The following is an 18,341-nucleotide window of genomic DNA, read 5'->3' on the forward strand; positions in this document are numbered from 1 at the left end:
TAGATGGCTCCGAAAATTATTCACAAAGAACACAAAGAATGGCCTTCTCAGCTGCCATAGTTGCAACTCTTGCGTCATCAGAACAGTGTGTTCAACGCATCACCGTTTCTGTTTATAAAACGTTGTGCAACGTTTTGTCGGGGCTGAACGCAGCCCAGGACTCTTCTAACGGGACTTCTATCAAACCTTTACTAGTGATGTGCACTAGCAAAAGCATTTAGCTTATTTTTATTTCTGTTGTGTTTTGGTGAGTAGCTCCACCCACAGTAAAATCTCATTGGTCCAAAAATAATGCTATCAAACATATTAATATATAATGCATAATGTGTCATGTTATGTAGTTCTTGTTTTTCAATTTAAAACTTGCTGTGTAGCACTTAGTTACAAAATAATATCCCTCTGAACTTTAGACTAGCATATCAACCAATAAAAGCTGTTTTGGAGGCTTATTTGGTGAAAGGTTATTTGGTGTTCTAATTTGATTTCCTTCTGAAAGTAAAGATTACTTTTAGCCTGTAACTCAGTGTGATTATGTGAGTGAACTTCATGTCGTGCAGTGGCTATTTTGGTAAATGGAGGTGAATGCTGGGAATTAGATTGGGTTTTGTGATCTTCTGGCCTGCGTTCCATCTGAAAATTAAAGAGATTGTCGCCACAGACATGCTAAATTACATTCGTAACCTAACGCACATCCAATGCAGAAGACCTCCTATAAACAGGCTTGATTACACCCTTGAGAAGCGATCGGTACCCCGTAATTGCTGAACTTAATGTAAGGTACTTCTTTTCTTAATCAACATCTCTCCATGACCCTTCCATTAAGCAGCAAGCTAAAACCTGCCAGAGACTATTGTGTCTTTCTTTAATCTGGTCTGTCACAAACCGAGACAATAACTTGATAAACACATTTTTGCATTCAGTCAGCATTGGAGTTTGAAATTAAATGCTGGCACTTGCAATCAAGCTGTGCTTTTAATGGAGTTTTTGGTGTGCGCTGAGGACTCTTTTCAGGCTCTTTTGAAGAGGCACTTCAGGGGCGAAATGGCTGAGCTGATCACGACCAGCGTCGCTTCGCTGCTCTCCTCAGATTGTGCAGATTACATTCTCACTCTGCCAGACACCACTAGCCCAATTGGCCCACACCAAATGGAACTGTCTCACAGCTATGACAAATGATGTGTGTTGTGTATATGCGTGTGTGTGTATGTGACTACGTATCTTGAGCCACAATAATGAAAAAGAGCCACTCAGCTTAATGGTCAAGACCCTTGTTAGAACTTGGATGGAGCTCTCACGTAAAGTTGCGAACTCCATATTCTGCCATTGTTGTAGCCTAATTTCGTCTGCGCACATTGACACGCGGCCAACAAGCTTTAGTGCGTTGTTTTCTGAAGTGCTACTCCTACACATGTAGAAGCTCAGAGATACAGTCAAAAAAGCTGATACGCTCTCCAAACACCTACGTTCTTGACAGTAGCTTGCCTCTTTGTGCAAAAATCCCAGATAGGTGTGAAATTGCATCGTTACAGATGCCAACCTGCCCCGAAGCCATGAAAACTCTTTCTGATGTGTCCACTTCCTTGAATGGAGCTTTGATACGTTATCAGATACATTCCAAGACACGCCTGAAGTATCGGCCTATCAACCGAGTCTGATTATCCTTTCTGTGCTGTTCGTAAGGCTAGCGAGGAGGATGGCCTCCCGGCGATTTACCGGGCACCCTCATGCGTGAGACGACTGACTTTGCTCTGTGATTGCCGTGACCCACCCCTCACTCTAGTACCAAATGGGTCCTTTATGAAGCTCTTTTCCATTTCACTCTGAATTCAGTCATTCCTTCATTAACCGTGCAGACCTCCGTTCCCCTGCCTTCAGGGCCTCCTTTGTCCTTCTAATGGCTCTGGTAGGGCATACTGGAGCAGGCATTAAAGAGATTTGGTGTAACTTAGGATTTGAAGAATTAGACATGCTCAATGAAACCCTGACTGAAGTGAGCCTAGATCTGGGGCATGGGGTGAACTGAGATGCAATTTTTTAATGGATTTTTGAGTTGATGGTTTGCCTTTTTATGCCCTGTTTACATTTCCATTGCATTTCCTCCGAGTAGACAAGAGAGGCAGTGCCTCCTCAAAAAATTTGATGAGAAAAAATTTGTACTACAAAAGTTTTTACATCATTTGTTTTTCTAAAGAAACTTTGTTCAACAATGACACCAGCAGGTAGAGTTACAGTGGGAGTCCATGTTTTGTTGATCACTGGTGGCGATGGTAAACTCAGGTGTAAATTGTGTCTGAAACTTTTTGAGCTTGTCCACTTTCGACCACTTCCGGACATATTCGAAAATGCATTCAAACAGCCAAAAAAAAACCCACCTCCTCTCTGCTTACTAAACCTAGTTCTTAAACATTACGGGATGTGTTGTTGAAGCACACTACCCAGAGTGGATTTAAACTTTACCATCCGAAATCATAATGTTTGAAGATGAAATGTCACAAAAAGCACAGTTTTTTTTTTTTTTTTTTTTTTTACCCGTCCTAATTTTAACACAACCCACAACGTTCTGCATAGTTTTGTGTATCAGAATACAAATGAAAGCTGCTGATTTCCATATCATTTTCCATGGTCTCCTTTTGGATTCTTATGTAAATTGTGCAAGCTTATTTTGCAGTATTAGATCAAAAGATCAGAAAAAACCCAAAAATAAACCATACACTTTAAAACCAAGTGTAAACGGTAATGTATCTCCCTCGTCTACCTGTGATCGTCCAAATGCATTCCAGGTGGAAGCAGGGTTTTAGAGATGGCATTATATGCGATTTGACTCTTCTGAATCCCCAAAAGAGATTTTATTTAACACTTCCACAAACATAATAAGCATTTAAACTGCGAATGCTATTCCGTTTGTTTTCCATCCCCTTCTATTGGGCCTTCAAAATGATGTAAAGAGAAAATGACAAGTGTGAAACACTTACAATTGTATTTGTCTTCCCAGAAACCCATTTAATTTAGAGACAATGAGCTGACGGTGTGCCATTTACTTTGCAGATCTCCTTTTGTATATTTATTCTAATTGAGAAACAGGTGTTTCTTAACCCTCCGCTGCAAATGAGACCTCCTAGGATATGAGCGGGTGGGTGCCTTAATAGCTTTGTGTGCTCGACTGGCCCTCATCAGCATTCCTGTGGTGTTGGAGCTAATGACAAGGCAACCTCGGCATAATGCACCACCTAAATGATTGATTTCTCATACATTTAGTATTTATGAGGACTTATGAGTGCACACAAGATGCTAAACCTGGAGAATATTATAAGAGGTAATCAACTTTGCCTGGACAGGCAGAAATTACTGGAGGAGACATGAGACATGGCTTCACCTAAAATACTGCTAACATTTTGATTATTTTTCTCCCCCATCTGTTGTAAATATTTACATGAAGTACCTAGCAAGACTGGGACAAGTGTTTATTTGTTTATGGTTGCTAAACAGCATTGCTAATATAAAATATGTCTAAGCTGTTTTAGCTTTCAATTTCTGTATCAACTTAATATAGGCAGTAGCACATGGTTTAAATTTTTTTTTTTTATTCCAAGTTAGTAAGTGCAGAAAGTTGTGTGATTAGGCTATGGGAGGCCTCGTGCTGTGAGGAGAGGTTTTAGCACAGGGGTGTTTGAGGGTTCACTGCTGCCAAAGCCATATGACTTACAGCCAGAGAGATCAACACAGCTGGCAGCGCAACAGCTCGTGTAATGTGGAAGGCTCACCTTTAAAGTTGGACTCTTGGAGGGATCGATATGTACTTATTGGATACATTTTTGGAAGAATATGACCCAGCTAACCAAGCTTATGCCCCGCTCACAGGCCAAAAGATGGTGCAATAGGAGCTTTGTGATGCCAGGAGAAAGAGTCGTAATAAAGTAATTCAGAAACCTATTTTTTATTATTTGGGACCAATGGAAAGGGATGCTCGAGTGCAGTAGCCTATGTCCTTTTTATTGCTCTGCTTAGAGACTTGTTGCATCACAGTGATTTTACATTATTTAAAGTCATGCAGGTTCATTCTGCATTCTTTCTGCCATAGACCGATGTCATCCAATTATTTGTCAGTGCGTATGAAAGTTAATGGCATGAATGGTAGGCAATGATTTTTAGGATGCACAGCAACACCAGCAACAGCCATTATATTTAATTTAATGTTTTTTTTTTTTTTTTTACATCAAAATCCACATTAAAAACAAGTAATCCACAGACTGTGCTTTGTGTGATGCAAGTAGCATTAATATTTCAATCTTTAGTCCCCTTCATGAAAAAGGAATATCATTTTTTTTTTTATTATTATTTCAGAACAAATGGGAAATGACAATGAATTTAAACTCTTCACTCCTGTACATACCATCAGCCCAGAAATATTTCCTTAATTAGCAAAGTTTTTTTTTTTTTTTGTATATATTTTTTTTATATTTTTTTTAATGAATATATTAATTACATTTAAATGTACATACATACATTCATACGTACATAGATTATTGTATGGAATCGGTGGGATTTTTTAAAACATTCTCAAAAGAAGCCTAGCTGCATTTTTTTCAAAACTGTAATATTGCTAAATATTATTAAATTCTTTAGTCTTCAGTGTCACATGTATTTCAACATTGAAAATGTTTCCTAATTTGTTCTTTGTTGTAGTGGTCTTGAAAGTGCTTTATAAATGAAGTTGGATACTTCCACTGTCCTCATTTGTAAGTCGCTTTGGATAAAAGCGTCTGCTAAATGAATAAAAATGGTTGTGTTGCTTAATATTTTTTGAAAACTGATACAAATTAGTTTTTCAGGATTCTTTGAAGAATTAAAAGTTCAAAACAGATTTATTTTAAATATATATATTTTTTTGTTACTTTATAAATTACTTTCCTGTTACTTTTGATCAGCTTCATGCATCTAGGCTGAACAAAACAATTTAGCGAGGATGCATTAAGTATGAGTTTCTTAAAAAAAATAACAATAATCTTATCAATCCCAAATTTTTTAATGGTAATACATTTATACTGTTTAACTGATGATTTAATAATTGATGCCTGTTTTTCATAGGTTTGGTCTTGAGCAACAGTTCAGTGTTACTACTCTGTGAGTGCTCAGAGCTGATTATGTTCTGTTGTTCATCTTACTGTCAGATGGGCAGCGCAGGAGGCACATGAGAAACTGCTGTTGATGTCTTACAATCTGCCTCCAGGCACCAGGCTCAGTGTGATTCCCTCTTGCTGACAGATCTTGATGGCCCCGTCTGACATCACTGTCATTTGATGAGGTGTTAAATGAAGAAGCGGTGCTCATTAGGAGAGATTGTGTTAGCTCTTTGGCTATACCTGCTCTCTTGTCTCACAAGGGGCCTGTCTTGCCTGTAAGGTGGCGAACAAACCTGCGGCATCTTTCGCAATTGTTAGATGGTGTTAACGACGTGTTCGTTAGTTGGGTCTGTTTCCATGGATTTATGCTAGGGGCCTGGGTAGTTTGCTGGGTGCATGTTATCCCAGCTGATCTGGATGCTATTGACAGAAGCACTGCGTGTGCATTCATTAGTCTAATCAAGGGAAGTTCCTTAAGCCAAGTGCACACAGTCCACGGATAATTGACCCTCCACTCAGATTGTCCACTACTCCTGTGAAATCTAGCGAAGTGTCCCAGATGGGTATTTTATTTTCCCACAAACTAAAATAGCTAGACGGCCATAAAGTGCAATGGGCCATTTTGCAAGTATCCCAGAGGGAAGGAGTCTTGAGTGCTTTCTTTGGCTTGATCTTTCTTCTACCACATTCAGAAGTGCTGCCAGCTCAACCCACTCTCTAAGGCCAGCTTAGAAGTGCCACCAGCTGTTTTGAGCCTTAATTTGTTAGTGTAGGTGGCGCTTGTGCTCGGGCACGTCTGTGTAGATCCTTAACGCCTTCGCTATTTGGCATTGGGACTAATTAGCTCACAGCTGTTGACTCACTGTTGGGAAGCAAGTTGTTAACAACTGCTTTTGAACTTCACATGTGCTTGCTTGCATTTTTTTGCATTTTATGTTTTTTTTTTTTCCCTTGTCTCTTGGGCTTAATGCAGCTGGTTCAGACTGACCTCTTTCTCATCACAGCAGCACTTCAGCAGCCAGCTGAGTAAAGCACACATCTCCAGCCACAAATTTCAGATCCCAAGCCAAAAGTGTGTACGTGACCTCCCTGAGTAGATGTCTTTTCATAAATTGGTGTTGCTCTAGCATAATGGGGGATAAATATGCTATTGATTCTCTCAAAATGAAAGGATGCACTTTTTCTAGTTTGTGATTATTGCATCAAAGGAAAAGTGTATTTTATTAGTTTTTCCTCTTCCTGGCATTTACAAATGGTAGTATCCATTCTTATTCCTTATTACTTTACTGAATAACACAAATAGCCATCACTGTTTTTGAGAATTAATTGTGATTTAATTGTGACAATTTTGGGTAAAAAAATAAAAAAAATAATATTAATTCAGTATATTTATTCAGCATTAACAAAACTTGTATGGTAGACTACAAAGTTTTTTTATTTTTTATCAAGGATAATTATGATATTTCTCCATTGCATTGCCTCTGCTTCTGAATGTTAGTATGTACTGTACATATGATTGGCAAGATCAAAAGTATGTAAATATATATATATTTTGGGGGGTGAATTTTGTATTCAAAATATTACAGCAAAAAATGGTGAATGTAATGTTTTGAAATATGAATTCAGTATATTTTATTCTAATTAAGGAATATTAACTTTGTCCTAATTAAATGATTTATAATTCATGCGCGCCATAGATATCAACATCTGCCCACACTGGTCGACCACTGATCTACGTAATAATTCAAGCTCTTTTATTTCAAAAACATTAAGGAGAATTCATCAAGGATGATTATGTTATTACCCGGTTATCTCTTTTTGAACATACACATTTGAAATATTAACATAAGGTCAAGTAATCATTTTCCCATCAAAGGTTCTGCCCTATTTCTCATTTCTCCTGAATACTAACCAGGCTAAAACACTTCTTTTACACATGTGCCAATACACGCACCCAGCAATACTTTATTACATAACCCCTAATGAACAGTCATGACCCAAGTGATACAGGATGCAAAAACGGATGTGTGTGTGTTTTCTGTAGCGTTTGTATTCTAGATGCTCTGCTAAGATTTTAACCAACTTGACAAGTCAACAAGAATTTAGTTCCCCCTATTGTGATGTTTTTTCAGTCTAAAGATGTTATGTATTGTGAACAGTCCTGTTTCGTGCAGATGGTTGACTGTATAGCAAGCCAGTTGCCATGTTCATTTGCCTAATTAGTTACCCACTGTTGCGAGAGGGATAATTGAGAAGGCATCATGGTAATTTGCAACATAACCAAGCTAATAATTTATTATTGATTGCCTCATCCAATGGTGAAACTGTAAATTAGCCCCTGGTGCATCTCAGTGGATTGCATGAATTCACTCTTGTTTTTTAAACACCGAAATAATATTATGTACCACAAGATTAACTTTGGTCCTGCATGAAATATGGTGATATGCTGCTGGTTTCTCTCTGGCAATAAACTCCATATATCATGTCTAAAGTGAAATAGCATTAATGTTGTTGGTACACAACTTTTAACTGCATTTGCCCACAGCATATAATACCGGTGTGTTGATGTCCCTGAAATGGCTTCTTAACTAGTTTACCACAAAGTTTTAGTAGGTCAAACCAAGGGGTCAAAGTTTTGCTAATTAGTCCAGTTAGCCCCCTGCCCTTGGTAGATGCAGTAACTACAAGATGCTGCTTTTATAAAGCATCTTTCAGCCATTCAAGAGTTGCTGTAAGAAGAAAGTTGAAGGGTTAGTTCAGTCGAGAATGAAAATTCTTACCTTTCTGGACATGGACTGTATACCGTACATACATTTTCAATGGAGGAACAGAAAGCTCTCGGACTAAATCTAAAATATCATAAACTGTGTTCCGAAGATGAACGGAGGTCTTACGGGGTTTGGAACGACGCGAGTCATTTAATTACATAAATTTCATTTTTGACTCAACTAACCCTTTAGGGATAACTTTTCTTTTTTTTCTTTTTTAATCAACATGAAAATAGTAAGTTTCCTTTTTTATTTTGTTTTATTGTATTGCATTGTATTAGGTGTAAAATAAATGAATATAGTTTAAATTCGCCTATCCTTCTTAATTTTGTGACCGTAAGAAAATGTGGCTTATTTTTGCTAATGGGTTCCTGAAGGATACTAGATTCAAGCTTAGGGCAATGTGGGTGTTCAATTAAATCTTGGTCTCCTAGGTCCATAGGTTGCTCGCTGAAGTGTGACACATTATGATTTGAGAAGTTAGCATATGACGTGGTCTTGTGAGGAGATTGACGGGCAGCTGAGTGCAGAGGTAACTGCTGTGTGTTGTAATAAGACTGCACTGGAGATGCTCTGAATAGAGATGGAGATGTCATGCCTCACCTCTAATAAGATCAGCCATGATATTAAAACTCCTCCACATATGCAGGAGACGGAAGTGCCAGGGTGCTTAAGGGGTTTTATGCTGATCAAGCTGGGCCACCACTTACTGACAAAAACTTTTAACAACACCACCCACCACTTCTGCTTCCTACCCCAGTTCCCTTACCCAGCCATCACCGTTATTGCATATGAATTTTGGATATTTTCTTACCTCTATATTATATTAATGTAATTGTTGTTATCCAAAGGAAAGTTCTAGCTTGATGCTTTTGAAGTGCTACATGTTTTTTGTTAGGGTTTTCTGTGGGGTCCAATGTCGTTGCCTCAATCATCTTGCAAAGCCTGCTTTGCTTTGTGACTGAATCACAAAACATTCATGGCTGAACCGTGCTGCACGAACAGTTCAGCCTGGACAAAAGATCAGGGACCTTGTTAAAAACACGCTTCAGCCACTCTTTACAAAATGTTAGGATGCTTGAGAAGGATTTTCCAATGCCGCAGGTGCTAATACACCGCCAGGAACACCACAACTTCTAAATGACTATTATTAGTAAGCAACTGGAATATTAGTAGCTTTCTGTGGAGTAATTATGCAGGGGAAACCAGTAATTTAAAACAAATAGACTCTTTTACCACTTTCTGTTCATACACATTTAAACTGTTGTTGTAAGGACAAATCACATTTGCTGTCAAGTCAACAAAAGTTTGACATAATCTTAAAGAAGTACAATATTGCCAAACTGTTAAATTCATACGATAGTAAAGATATGTGTGACATACAAAAAGTGGAAACCTTAAAGAAACAGCGAAAAAATTACCTTAGAAAAGTATGTTTACCATGAATCTTTTTCTCCCCTCTCAACAGGTGCATTCCAGAGGCCCACCTTGGCAGCTAGAGGAGAGGAGAGGTTGGCCTCCGTCACCATGACAGTGTTGCCACGGGCCGTGGCTTCCCTTGCTGTGCCTGGCCTTATCCTCTGTTTCATCACTCTTCCATTTCCTGCTGTAGTATCCCAGAGGCCCCCTCTCCCCACAGAACCCTCCCCCACCCCAGCACCCCACACAAGGCCGGAGTGTACCCGCCTAGAGCACCCCGTCATCTCTATTCAAGGTGAGCGCTGATGTCTGTCGCAGTACATGCTCACTCCTGGGATAATACAGCAATGTTTCTCTTCTCTCTAGGAATCACTTGCAGTAAACGTGTTGGGGAAGCTACTTTGAAATTCTAGATTGTCAGATTAAAAGATAGTCTAATTTTGAAGGTGTTGAAGGAGTCAATCTCAGAATATTTTTTCCTATCCCACCTTAATGTGCGGAGAGAGCTGTAAGTGTTTAAAAGGATTGAAACATATCTCAGTGGCAATATTTTAAACACTAATTTTTTGGTCATACCAACCAGTCAAATGTACTAACACTGGCTCAACTATGATTTTGTTGCTTGAATATTTGATTTTCTGACCAATCATGGTGAATGTTTTAGAAACCTGTTTACAGATGGTAATACTACGATACACTTCAGTCAAAGTACTTTTTATTAAAAAACTGTTTGTTAGACTACAAGCTACTATCGAAATGTTATAAAAGATACATTTATGCTAAGTAAAAATACAAAAACCTTTATGTAACTGCACATAATACAGCATTTAACAAAATATTCGGTTGGAAAAAAAATAATACTGCACGGCTCAAATCAATTTGTGAATTGTTTGATCAGTAAATCAGTTGCTAAAAAGAATTAGTTCACAAACATGTTCACTAAGTTTTACATTGATTCATTAATCCACTGAAATGTGTCATCAGTATATGAAAGAAAATGCAATAACTGTAAAAATGCTTGGTGAAGCTATACTATTTTGAAAATAACTGCTGATATCATATTACAGAAAAGAACTAGCTGCATGACTAAAAATTGGACAATTTTTGGGTTGGCTAAGCCTGAATCATATAAAATGTAGCCTGCATATATTTTTAGGGCATGTTCATACCTCAGTCATTTTTAATTGCTGATAAAAATAACAATTCTTAGTCTTTTGTTGAAAGATGTGGCCAGGCATGTTGTCCACCATTCTACACAATTTATTGACAAAGTCCACTGCTGGAAATCAAAGTGTTTGGGAACATAGCGCCCAGCCTTGTGAGTCCGGTTGTTTTTCCATTGTTCCTGTATTACACAGGCTCAGACTGTAGATCTACATTTTTTGTTTCCTTTATCTTATTCATTGGGTTATCCACACATTTCAGACAGTGATAGAGCATGCTGAAGATAGCAAGAGATAAACGTCTTTCATTTCTTTAAGATTCCTATCCTCCTGTTTCCAAGCACACTACAGAATGTGCAGCCATACCTCGATATTACTCCGAAAATCTTCTCCATAGCCATGGAACAAAGGTGTTTTCTATACCAAGAACATATTTATTTAGACAATAGAGTGTGTTTGTAGTGAATATGATCTGTCGATGATTGCCTTGCCCATGGAGTAAGAGCAATGTGTTTTGACTCTCTGAGGGACATGAGAAAAATTGCAGAATAATGCCTCGTGGGAAGCAAAAGGAATTGATGTCTGGGGGGCTCTATATAATATATGAAACCTACTTGGACATTAGGGCAGCCATGGCTCATATAGACATCGCCTGCAGCCAGCTCCATTTATTGCTGCCGAAAAAACTCAGGTTGCATTTTGATTTGTCATTTTATGCTTCGCCATCTAAGCGACAAGAATTTTTTTTCTTTTCATAGTGTTGAAATAGATGGCAATTACAAATGGCCTTGTTCACTGAGTTAGAAAACACCATAATTTGCAAACAACCAGTAAATTGTAAAGCCGGATAACCAAGGTACTGCCTTTGTTTTTCTTTGTTTTTTTCTGGCACTGTGGCATAGCATTCACAATAAGAGCTGCTGAACAATTAGCAATAGCACACCTCGAAATCCCTCTTCATGTGTTTTCAATGGTATGGATGTCCCACAGCACACCTTTAAGCCTTCTTTTATGTTGAAGCAGTGGTATGGAATCCCTGCTACAATGAAAGTGTTGGCCGAACTCGAGATTAGGTTCTTTGATGGATGAATGTTTTTTAATTGATGCCTTCTGGTGGCTGTTCAGTGGTGTCACCTGAGGCGTACTGGGGGCCTCTATCTCTGATCTGTGACGAAGTCTGTAGATTCACACATGCCTTTGAACTATTCTAAACTATGGAAATGATACTCTTAAGATGATTTAGCATGGTGGAGCATGACCACCAGGGTTGGGGCCAGTCATCTTGCTGGATGGGGTTTACAACCATTAGAATTAGACTTACTTAAGAAATTATCTCTTAGTGAGTTTATAATTTGTTTTGTATTTTTTGTACTTGTTTAATTAAAAATTAAGTTAAACAATGTAAAAAGATGCCTTTACTTATGCAATATTACATTAAGACTTCTTTTTCAACAATTTATATTTTGTTTGACTTATTTTAAATATTAATAAATTAAACAAGTGGACACAATCTGGCAGTGCAGTAACAAAACATACTTCATATTAATACATTAATTCAAGATAGTCTTAATGTAATAATATATTATTATATTCTAATAGGAAAATTAGACAAATACTTATAAGCATTATTTGTTTTTAAAAATTGCAAAAAATATCGAAACTATGAGAATGTTGTGCTGCATATCTAACAATTTTAATGGGATTATATCAAACATTATTTGAGCATTTTCTCCTGAGGTTGTATCAAAGTAGTTTTTTTTTTTTTTTTTTTTTTTTGCGGCAAATAGCTATTGGGTGTTTTTGCTCCTGTATCTTTAAATTCTGTGGAAACACCCTCTGTGCATGTGAAATGAGAGACAGCCTTCACAGTTTGTGGCAGGTTTGCTGTTGGGTCCAGTATAGTTGTTGCTGCCCTGACCTTCAATAGCAACCTCTTTACTAAGGCTGGATTAGATTGTGGCAGGTTCATAAAACAATTCTCACCTGAATGTGTCACACAGACAGTTTAGGTCAGACTGAAATAATCAGACACCTCCATATCTTTTTGTTATATGCTAACTGGAATAATAAAATTTTCTTTTCTACCTCCTCCATATTACTTCACCACGACTGGCCGGTCCAAGTTGCCGACCACCGATTAGGAATCATTGATGTGCAAATGCAGGCGGTCAAGTGTCAATGTATTCATCTGACTTCAGAAAGTTGAGGAAGTTCAGAAAGAGAAGTTTTTGCAGTGTCCTTTCAATAGGTGGTCTGTTTGGCTTGGAAAAGTTTGCAGTTTTAAAACTGAGTATGTTTACATTGAACCCTTTTATTTCAAGAGATCAAAAACTTTTTTTTTCATGATATGGCTACCACTTTAAGAAACTCAAAGCTGTTGCTGTGTTGTTATATAATACTGTAGTGAGAGCAACCTGATACTTATTCCCTGCAAAGAAAATCCTTATTTTTTATTTCCTTTTTTTTCCTTGGAAGGTATATGTGACAATCCTCTCTAAAATCATTGCCAGCATATCTGTGAACCAGCAAGAGCAATAGCATGCTGGTACAACAAGAAGTCTTAGATAAAGTTTAGATATCTGTGGATGTAATTTGGATGGATTTTTTTTGTGGGGGTGTGGGTATTTGTTCTGTTTTCATTTTTTTCTTAGCTAAGCTTGCACAATCACACCTGCATGCCTAGTCTATCTACAAGGATATCAACGTATCACTGCAGACACATGTATGCTGAGCTGAGAATTACTAGGTTTCTGGGGACGTGTTCAACAAACATTGAGGCGAATTCGCCAAACACATTCAGTATTTCAGTAAAAACCTGTTTTGTATTCAGTCCAATGAAACAAGCTACAAAATGTGTTGAAATTGTACTGCACCGTGAATTTTTAAATCAGCTGGCATTACTATCAGCTCTATTTGTATTTACTATCAATTATAAATTATGTATAAAACAAAAACTACAAATTTATTACAGTAATCTTATATTGACAAACAAATGTAGAAATTATATTGAAATGCACAGTATGAAAAACTGATATTAAATCAGTTTTTCAATAATGCCCTTTTTTTCAGTTTACATTTATTTGTATCACACTTTCCCTGATGTGTGTTGTTTCAAAGCAGCTTTACAGTAGATGGATGCTACTGAATTACAAATTAAGAATAATTTGTTAATGATACCAATGTAATGTACATGTTGCAGGAATACATAGTTCTATGATAACATAAATGATGCCGTAAGCTAATGACGTATTCAAGCAGAAACAATGAACACAATTAAGGCAGTCATGTTGGGATCCCAATGATTACAATATAAGGAAAATGTGGCAGTTTTGTATATTTATTCAAAGTTTGTATCATCTGAGGTCCTCACAGGTGTTGGCATTACCTTTTCTCAGATATTGGGTCACATGAGGTGTTGGGATATAATTTTATTCGGGGGACATTAACACGAACAAGCTGCTGATATATTGTTTCTCTATGTGCACATGGGCTAGAATGATATCTATGACTGCTGCATTTGCATACCTTTGCAGCATCTCTTGAACAACATGCTGTCCTTAAAACATGGCTTTTAAGTTAAACTAAAAAAATAAAAAAAATAACACAAAAAAATCCTCTCTGCCCTGCATCTCATGTTTTTAAGGCAAAAACTTGTTCTGTGTGAATGGGCCATTAGTAAATTCCACCTATTGTTGTATTAAACTAGCTTCTATGGTTACCAGATTTGGATCTTGGATTTTATAGGCCACGTCGACATTGAAAACAGCACGATTTAAGAGCTAATGTCAGGTATGGTGTATCCTTGCATGTCCAATGCTGAGAAACTAATGCAAAGTCCTAACCTGTTAGGCTGGAATTACAGTAATCTGTCCCGAGAGGAGTGGTACCACAGAGCCATTGTCTCCCTTCCACTCACCCAGCCATTGTAATTGTCTTGAGATTGTTTGTCTCGTCTGTAGAACATGTTCAGAAACCAATCTCTAGTGGGTAATAGTGCTGTTGTTTAACCACCGGTCCCATTTAAGGGGACCCTGAGAAGAAAAAAAATAGAAAAACAATGTTGTTCCTTAACTTCAGACCGTTACCAATGTGTTTCCCTCCACCTAATTGGTCCGTGATTTCAGAGGTACTGTTGCCTGAACCGTTCTGGCATGTTGTTGGGAACCTCTGTGACCACAGACATAGAAAGTAGAGGTTGTTGGAGGTGTTCGCAACCTTGGAGTGCAAGGTTTACATTTGCTAACTGTGAATGGAATGGAACTTGGTAAGTGGTTTGAACTGATAGCAGCAGCCCTTCTGCTTCTGCTTGGCCTTTCCTGTCTATTGTAAATGCTGACGTGTTACGCTTCAATGACCGTTTGAAATTGCCAGCACAGGTTTCTCTCATTGGCTTTGTGAAAGGTGCTCTTTCAGATCTTTGCCTGACTTGAACCAGCCCTCGATTTACGGCCTTTTCCCCAGAGTGCCCTTACCCCCGCCTGTCCTCTCCTCTGTTGTGTCATGGCATTTCTTGGGGCGCTCATTGTCTTCCTATTTCTATAATCAGAGTGCAGTCTGCGTAAGAGGATTTGGATTTCTGTGGCTCTCTCCAGTCATGCAGTGACAACAGGGGATGCAACAGCAGGGAAATCCCACGGCAGGCGTGGGGAAGGAGACCAGAAGACAAAACAAAAGCAAATTCGGACTGTGTTCAGATAAGCTCCGGCCTGCATCTTCTGATAAGATTCTCTGAGCTCAGATGAGAGATGGGCCAGTCTTTGGAGCGGAGAGATGCAAAATACAGACGAGATGACTGTATCTCTCGCAGGACAGGACTAGTGCTTACATGATGTGTTTTGGGAACCCATATGCTTTATTTCTAATCAAAGGTAACACTACAGAAGCATGAGACTGCTGGGCCTACAGCGGTCAATGGGGATCCATATTCACTCTCTCATATCGATTCCAGAGAGGACTGCTGCTCTTGTGCAATTAGATTAGTTTCACCTTGATTCTTTTCAAAACTATTTCTCATTGATGCATTTTTCTGCCTCACACTGCATAAAATATTCCATAATCTGCTCCCTAACCACATTTAGGATTATTATTGTTTAATCATTTCTGTATTTAGAGATAAGCTTAAAGCAATAAATTCAACAAACATAGACAGAAATTATGCTTTTTTCTTTCTTTTTTTAACTTAATGATTAAAAATAAACGTTAGAGTAATGTTAAAACCCATGATCTTGCTGTTTGTGTATTAGGGTTAATAGCTTCCCATTTGCATAGCGTTGTAGTTTTGTGATCTAACATAAATCATGTTAATCATCTGATCTGCATTTTTTATATGTAAAGATGTTTGTCACTAATGATTACTGAACTAAACTTTTTACTTGGAGGTGTTTTTACATTTTATGACATTATGAAGTCAGATTTAAAATAAATTAATAAATGAAGCATTTGTTCTCTCTTTAGTTTGGGGAACAATTCTGACTTTTAACTATGACTTTTGACTCAATAAACTAATTTTGCTGTTTATAAAGAGTCAGCAAGCGAGTTTAGGTATGGCATAGGATTAAGGGATTTAGAATATGGTCAGAATCAATCAGTCATTAATATGTGGTTTATAAGTACTAATAAACAGCCAATATGCTAGTAATATGAAAATTGATGGTTCTTGTTTACAGTAAATCACACACTGACTATGTTTACATGCACAACAGTGACAACTAAAAACCTGATAATTAAAGAGAACATGTTGACATGAGATTTTTTTTTCATATTAAAATTTAAGCAAACATTCATGCATTGAAAATAATGTCAGAATGCTTCTAAAGGAGTTTATATGCAAAGTGAATTCAGAGAACTAGGCAGAAATCCAGGTGTACAATCCTTAAACAGTTCCTGACCTTCGCCCGATCAAAACAACACCGTATAATGTGTTTCTGTGACCTTACACATTGTCAGATTATTAATCATAATTGGTGTAAGATTGTGCATGTGAACTGTGATCTCTCAGACTGTAGAAGTTTTGGCAGATTTCTGATAAATCTGTACATCACAATATTCTCAAATCTACACATCCTCCCTTGCGTTTCATTAATTAAATATTTTGGCAAATTTGATTATGCTTTCAGCTGCCAGTAAGAGTGTAGTACCCTTTTGTAAATCCATATTTAAATCCATGTAGCACATTTTCCCCTGGTATAAGCAAAGAAAGTTTGCAGGTTCAATCTGGGCCTGGTTAGTTGCTAGTGTTTGTGTGATTTGTAGCTTAACAATGGCAGTCTTGTATTCAATACCTGCAGCATCATAGCCAAAACCACCCCTTCTGTCTTCCTCTCTGCGTGTAGCATTAAGAACCAGTCAGCTGTAAATCTTTGAGAACAAAAAACATAATGATTATGATTTATGTCCTCAGGAGCATCTTGGATGCAGACTGTTGAATCTGTCCTTGTCCCTCAGATCTGCTGGCTAACGCATTAATCACCTCCGCTGCGTGTTTGGTGAGGAAAATGCAATAATCGTCCATCAACCCTTTTCTGGCCCTGCCCTCATATTTATCCCTTTTTATTGCATATGGATTGCTGGATGCCAGGCTGGCTTGATGATGTGTGGGAGCTGTCCGTGCATATAAAACCACCGTTTATATAAAACTCACCGAGGCTTAGAAATCCGTCAGAAAGGGCAGTTTATGACTCCTGTAAGTGAATAAAAAAGAAACTTTCAGATAACCTCAACACTTACTGTGCTGGTTTTGTTGGTTATCTTAAAATTACCATAAAATAGATTTGGAGTGGTTTATGTTATGACAGTTTAGTAGGTGAAGGATCTGAGCCCTGCAGGACTTACAGATGAACAGCTGAGTCTGTTTGTTTCTGCAAAGATCAGCTTTTTCATGCCGCGCCTGACATTTAACTCCGCTGTGGGTTGGGTAACTCAGGTGAATCTGAGGTTATCATCACAGTCCCTCAGCCTGCACAATCTAAGCGATTTGTCAGTGCATGTGTTTTATGCTTTACGAAGCATTTGGGATCAGACTAAAAGGCAAGCATAAACAAGCATAGATGTTCATTGTGGTCCAAGCAACCCTATGCGGGTCATTGTTGGTTTATTACTGGTCTAACTGCCCAAATTCTGGTAAAATATTTAGGCTTTTCTGATGAAACTGATTGACCAAGGGGACCTGTTTAAGCTAATTAAGAAACCTGGTTCTGTGGATCCAAAGTACAACATATTCTTATTCGAGGAACAGCATTAAACTAGTGTAGTTTGTATCAGTTATATTTACAATGTCTGGGTTTCCCGATGCTGGATTGACTAACTAAACAATTTCAATAAAGTGAAACCAGACTTATTTTTTTTTTTTACATGTTTTACATTTGAACCACTTATATTGTTTTTCAGCTAAATAAGTTGGGTCATAGTGGTTTTCTGACATAAAAATTGTAAACCTCTGCATTATATTATAGACTGTGAGCTGTTTGACTTTTGACCTACAGTAACTGCTCAATAAGCTCCATACACTTCGAGCTTGTTCTACAATATATATATACATATATATATATATATATATATATATATATATATATATATATATATATATATATATATATATATAAAGAAAAAGACTGTCTCATCTTTCTCAGCACTTAATCACTGTCTGTAATACAGCTGTTCTTGATGTATGATATCCAATAAGATTTTCTATTATTCTCTCTGAAGACATTTTATCAGTCATCAAAGGCCATAACCACATTTTAACACGGGTGAGATGGATGCTTGTGGAAGAGGGAGGCTTAAAGTACAGATTGTGTTTGTTTCCCTGTCATTATTTTTCCATAAATAATGCCTGAATGATGCAGCCATATGGTGCCAATCATTCAGTTTGT

At 37.6% G+C, this 18,341-nt stretch overlaps 1 protein-coding gene across 2 annotated transcripts in view; it reads left to right on the forward strand.

Annotated features, from left to right (window-relative positions):
* Nucleotides 1-9,343: 9,343 nt before the first annotated feature.
* The window catches only part of LOC113091942 (semaphorin-5B-like), a 64,171-nt gene continuing 55,173 nt past the window's right edge, over nucleotides 9,344-18,341 (forward strand). Inside the window, exon 1 of one of the 2 annotated variants that reach the window (XM_026257622.1) lies at nucleotides 9,344-9,602. In XM_026257622.1, the coding sequence (XP_026113407.1) occupies nucleotides 9,416-9,602 (187 nt within the window). In that variant the 5' untranslated portion in view covers nucleotides 9,344-9,415. The remainder of the gene's footprint in view (nucleotides 9,603-18,341) is intronic. The other variant, XM_026257621.1, reaches the window with a different exon arrangement.

This window comes from Carassius auratus, unplaced genomic scaffold (genome assembly GCF_003368295.1).
Source record: "Carassius auratus strain Wakin unplaced genomic scaffold, ASM336829v1 scaf_tig00214388, whole genome shotgun sequence".
NCBI classification, from domain to species: Eukaryota; Metazoa; Chordata; class Actinopteri; order Cypriniformes; family Cyprinidae; genus Carassius; species Carassius auratus.